Source organism: Suricata suricatta, chromosome 4 (assembly GCF_006229205.1).
Source record: "Suricata suricatta isolate VVHF042 chromosome 4, meerkat_22Aug2017_6uvM2_HiC, whole genome shotgun sequence".
In the NCBI taxonomy this organism is placed as follows: Eukaryota; Metazoa; Chordata; class Mammalia; order Carnivora; family Herpestidae; genus Suricata; species Suricata suricatta.
Window position 1 is genome coordinate 150,270,078 of NC_043703.1, and position 6,000 is coordinate 150,276,077.

The 6,000-nt window shown below is 35.8% G+C and overlaps 1 protein-coding gene across 9 annotated transcripts in view; it reads left to right on the plus strand.

Moving 5' to 3' along the window:
* PUM2 (pumilio RNA binding family member 2) overlaps positions 1-5,021 on the plus strand; it is a 94,760-nt gene extending 89,739 nt beyond the window's left edge. For all 9 annotated transcript variants that reach the window (XM_029938237.1, XM_029938240.1, XM_029938243.1 and 6 more), the window contains 4 exons: positions 723-848; positions 1,089-1,210; positions 1,755-1,947; positions 3,612-5,021. In XM_029938237.1, coding sequence (XP_029794097.1) covers positions 723-848; positions 1,089-1,210; positions 1,755-1,947; positions 3,612-3,743 — 573 coding nt within the window. In that variant the 3' untranslated portion in view covers positions 3,744-5,021. The remainder of the gene's footprint in view (positions 1-722; positions 849-1,088; positions 1,211-1,754; positions 1,948-3,611) is intronic.
* Positions 5,022-6,000: the final 979 nt, after the last annotated feature.

Consider the following 6,000-nt stretch of genomic DNA (forward strand, 5'->3'; position numbering starts at 1 on the left):
GCAGTGATTTCTGCCTCTTTCATAGAGTGCATCACTAGATAGCTTCATTTTTTTTGAAGCTGAAAAATGTGGAAATATGAGTTCAATTGTATTACTTTTTTAAATTTTAATGTTTGTTTTTGAGAGAGAGAGTGAGCGAGCAAACAAGGGAGGGGCAGAGAGGGAGGGAGACACAGAAATCAAAGCAGGCTTCAGGCTTCAAGCTGTCATCATGGAACCCGAGGTAGGGCTCAGCTCATGAACTGAGATCATGACCTGAGCCAGAGTCGGACACTTAAACCAACTGAGCCACCCAGGTGCCCCATCAGTTGTATTATGTTGGGATCAGAACTATTAGAATTAGAAACCCAGAAGTGTTTTCCACATTTTTGGGGAGAAGTAAAGAAGGGAAGAAGACAGTATAGTAAAACACAGAAAATACTATTAATTAGTGACTAATACATATTAATAGCTGTCATCAACATTGGGCATTACCTTCACTCTGCAGTCTTTTCTTTGCCCTCCGTCATGTGTTTAAGTTCCTTTTTATCAAAATATCTGTTAGCTCCTAAATTGAGCACCTCGTTCTCCCGTCCTTACCAATAGGATGGTACTCATATTAAAGGTGACTCCCCACCCTTCTATTTTAAATTAATTTAGCATGTCATCAAAATCCTGTCTGCCTCATAGAACTTTACAGAAATGTCAGATAAAGTAAATGTATTTCTTCCAATTGTTTTAAGGTGTTTGTGCTTTCAACTCATCCTTATGGCTGCAGAGTGATCCAGCGCATCCTGGAGCATTGCACTGCAGAGCAGACTTTACCTATCTTAGAGGAGCTCCACCAACATACTGAGCAGTTGGTGCAGGTATAAACTCTAATAGCTTTAAGTGTTTCTGTATTTCTGACGGCGGTTCAGGATATAGGGAAATATAATTTATTCCTAAATTAACACACTGTAAAAACACACAGTAAGACAAAAGCTTGGGGTATTCTCCTGACTATATATTACTGGATCTTTAGAAAAACAATTAACCTCGTTTTAAAGAATAATGATTATTCTTAAGGGATGACTTACGGAAACTAATTTTTAAATATCTGTACTTAGGATCAGTATGGCAATTACGTTATTCAGCATGTACTGGAACATGGTCGATCTGAAGACAAAAGTAAAATTGTTTCTGAAATCAGAGGAAAAGTCTTAGCCTTGAGTCAACACAAATTTGCCAGGTATTGCAATATTTTTCTAATTCCAAGGGTCAGTTCTTTTAACTCTTTAGCTTTTATTAGTAAACAAATGCATGTAGAATATAGAATTTGAATATAATCTTTCTTTTAGTAGAGGGAAAAAGCACATACAGACTGTTCCTTTTATTCTTGAAGACTCTACATGACAAATTGGTCTGTCCATGTATATGCCATTTTTGAAGTATGTATTCAGAAAATGATTGGTCTTCCCAAACCTATAAATGCAGATTAATTCAGTGCTTGTTAATGAAAGCCTTAGACCTTACTAATGACCTTGTTTCCTCTTTTTTGAATTGTAATTTTAGTTTTAAGAGGCATGTAACTAAACTTGGAGATATCCAGTATGTGTTCCTCTCTAATACTGATTCCTTTGTTTTTCTTTAAGTAAAGGGTAAGGGAATTATAAAAGAACACCATCTTCACTCTTAATGTCTTCTGATGTGTTGAGCAAGTTCTTTTAAAATCAAGGAAATTTTGCTATCAACAGTAACAAAATAATTTTTTGTATATATGCTTTAATTTTTAGCAACGTAGTAGAAAAGTGTGTTAGTCATGCCTCCCGCGCCGAAAGAGCTTTGCTGATTGATGAAGTTTGCTGCCAGAACGATGGTGCTCACAGTGCCTTATACACCATGATGAAGGACCAGTACGCCAATTACGTGGTTCAGAAGATGATTGACATGGCTGAGCCCGCCCAGAGAAAGATAATCATGCATAAGGTAACACAGCTTAGCACTTTAAAATAGATGATTCAGTTTGCGTGACTTTCAGGCTATAATTTTAACTTACTAGATTTTAATTTCCTCATGTGATGTAACTAGAGAAAAAAGTCTGAGTAGATAACCTTTGACAAATGTAGGTATGGTGTGCCCGTTTATTAATTTCTTAAACTAATCTCAGTAAAATCACATTTATTTCTTATCTATTTAACCTGCCTTTAGCATTGCTCATACCTGTCTTATTGATATCAATTTGATTTGCCACAATGAATAGGTTGAACATTGATTTTAAAATCTAATTAGGTTTTCTCATGCATAACCTAATGCATTTTTCTAAAGATAATTTGATTGGGGCTTTTTTTTTTTTAAGCAGTTTTCTCTCTCATTCTTCTCCCTAGAATCTAGCAATTTTTTTTTTAATGTTTTATTTATTTTTGATACAGAGAGAGACAGAGCATGAGAGGGGGAGGGGTAGAGAGAGGAGACACAGAACCGGAAGCAGGCTCCAGGCTCTGAGCTAGCTGTCGGCACAGAGCCTGACGCGGGGCCCGAACCCACAAACGTGAGATCTGATCTGAGCCGAAGTCGGAGGCTTAACCGACTGAGCCACCCAGGCGCCCCAGAATCTAGCAATTCTTTAAAAATTTATCAATTTTCTTAGGAAATCTTATTGTTAAAATGAACACTGGAAGAGGGGTTCTGTTTGGTTCAGTCAGTTGAGCATCTAACTCTTGATTTCAGCTCAGGTCATGATGTCACGGTTTGTGGGATCAAGCCTTGCATTGGGCTTTGTGCTGACAGCATGGAGCCTGCTTGAGATTCTCTCTCCCCGCTCCCCCCAGTTGTGCATGTGCTTGCTCACTCCAAAAAAAAAAAAAAAAAAAAAAGCAAGCTTTAAAACCAATGGAGGAAATACTAAATACTCCATGTTTTTTGAAACTTACTTATGAAACAGGGGACACATACATAACTTCTTTGGACCTCTTTTCATAGAGAAATAGATCATAAAAAATTTTTTAAATTTTTTTAAATTTATTTTTGAGAGACAGAAAGAGACAGTGCGAGCAGGGGAGGGTCAGAGAGAGAGAGGGAGGTATCAAATTTGAAACAGGCTCCAGGCTCTGAGCTACCTGTCAGCACAGAACCTGACGCAGGGCTCGAACCCACAAACCGTGACATCATGACCTGTGCAAAGTCAGATGCTCAACTGATTGAGCCACCCAGGTGCCCCTCATTTGCATTTTAAAAACTATTAGTGAGATTTTGAACAATTTAAAATCACACATCTGATTGCTCATTCATGTCTTTTGCTCTATTTCCTGTTGAATTTCTGTCTCAGATTTGAGCGAGAAAATTCTGCCTTCAACTTTTTAAGAACTTAATAATTCACTAGGGATGCTTCCCTGCTACCTTTGGTGCCCTGTCAACTGTTTGCGTATCTAACAGTTTAGAAGTACTGGTTTGTTTATTCATTCGACTGTTTTGAGAGTGGAATTGGAGAGATTGAGCAGAATGAACTGCTTTCAGGAAAGCTTTCTTTAAAGGATTTGAATATTAAAGTTTCAATTATTCTACTAAGTCACCTAGATTTAGGAGTGCTTTTTTAAGAAACCAGAAACCAAAATAACTTAGATTTACTAATAAGCAGATTATTTGTTTTTCAGATTCGACCTCACATTACCACTTTGCGCAAATACACATATGGGAAGCATATACTGGCCAAGTTGGAAAAATATTATTTGAAAAATAGCCCAGATCTAGGGCCTATTGGAGGACCACCGAATGGAATGCTGTAAAGGAAAAAGAGAAAGAAGATGATGTAACCATGTGAATAGAACGTTTCTTTTGTGAATTATCAAAACACAACTCAACTATGAATCTTCAAATTTTTTTTAAAGCAAAACTATTTATTGACTTTATTCATCCATTTGTAAATTTTTTAAGGTTCTTGTGTATATTTGGGGGGTGGGGGTGGTGAATTATAAATTATATTCAGCCCTGAGTGGAGACCTATCAGATTGGATTGCTGGCAAAGCACAGAATGCCTGTATATGATGTAACTATCAAAAAAAGCTGTCACATATTTTGTAAATTTTTACCTTGTAAAGTCACAAAAAATAGTTTTTAAAGGAAAAGTACAGTATTCTTTTAATAAACTGGCTTGCAGTCTGATAGGTCTACGGACCCCATAGCACAACAGGTTTATAGAGATGTATATAGAATTATAGTCCTTATTTTTTTTTTGTCCTTTGTGTGAAGTCTTTTATAACCAGTTAACAATCAACTGCATAAAAGTTAATATTTTAAAGAGAAAGTTAAGTTGTATTTTGGTAATTCACAAACTATCATGCAAATAAAATCTTGGCAAGCAAGACAAGAATTTAATGATTTGAGATGAAAGAACTTCCATTATTTACAGTGGATATGATTTTAAATACAAATACTGCCCTAAAACGTCTCTGGCAGTGTCCAGAAGTATTGTATATACATGTAATTGTTGTTAAGAGGTAGGAGAAAAAAATCATGGTGACACTTCCATTCAGTTAAGTGCACTAAATGAAAAGTTAAGTCCCATTTTAACTTTTCAGTTTGGTTTGCAATCTGAGAAAGAGTGGAAATTTGTATATTGTTTTGCTTATATAGATTTACAAGGACATGTTGAGGAAGTGTTGAGCTTTATTTTGCTTTTTCATAGTAGACTTTGCAAAAGTAGGAACCAGATAGAGGTGAAAAGGGGCCACTGAAAAGTGAATTTGTTAGCTCAACATTTAAGCATGACTACATATTCAGATAGCTTTTTTTGCTTCCTATAAATATACGCATTGTGTGTGTAGTAGTAGATGTAAGTTTACACTTTAAAAGCAAATCTTGTTTCACTGTTTATTATAAAAGCCTTGCTAAGTTGGTAGTGATGCTCCCCTTGGTTGTACAGGTGTACATTTGTAAACCATGCTGTAAATGGAATTTGTTTTATCTCTTTGGGAAACATTTGCATTTTAGTGTACATTTATGTCCCTGCCCTCTTTGACCTGGCATATAGTGTTGTATAATGTAAATTTATTTCTCCAAATCGAGTGTTGTATAATGTAAATTTATTTCTCCAAATCGAGAGTGATTTTTTAAAAATTTTTTATCTTTATATGGTTTCAGAAGTATGAACCAGCTTTCTTTTTATTATTGTGGGAAACATTTTCTTTTATAACATAGTTGTTGACTCTGTTAATAATGGACATACTAGGATTTGGATCACTTTCAAGAAGTCAGGGTATTGTGCATAATAGAAAGTATTGGACTGAGATATTTGGTGACCATGGAGGCCAATGCTTTTTCCATCTTATTAAATGTGATGTGACTTTTTTCTTTGTACAGAAGAGTACTGTATTTTTGAATAGCCTATTCCCAAGGAAGAGCAAATCTGTATGATAACATTTTTTTCTCTGGACATAGGACATAACAGTAACATGATGTACATTTACAAGCGGCCTTATGTACATTTCCCAACAATCTTTTTAAGGCAAAATTGTGACCATATGTGTATAATTAAAATCGTTTTTAATCCTTTGCCTATGAAAATATTTTGGAAAAAAAACTTGCTTTGTATATTCAGTTTCTGAAAGATAAAGAAAGTGCTTTGTATTTTGTTGAAGTCAGTATTTTGTATAAAACCATTTATGTTGACCCACTTCTGTTTAGTGCTGAAAACTAATGAACCATGCTATCTCTTTCAATTGAACATGTAAGGGATTTTTTATTAGAAGTCTGCAGAAGAAAAGCATTCTTCTGAGCACAATATTGAATATAAAGGTTTTATCACTTAGGTGTTCATATCATGAACCTAAAAGTAGTGGCATAAAGTTTGGGGTGCCAGGAATACTTTTTCATGTTCGACTTTGAGTTATTTTTTTTTTCTAACCCAGCATTCCATGCTGAGTTCATTAGATCCACCCACTTGTCACTGTCCCCTCTCATAGCCCTACTGGTTCATCAGCATGTCCCAGTCCGCGGTGGCAGTCCCCCCCCCCCCCTTGAAGCTGCTTTCTTCCTTTCCTACCT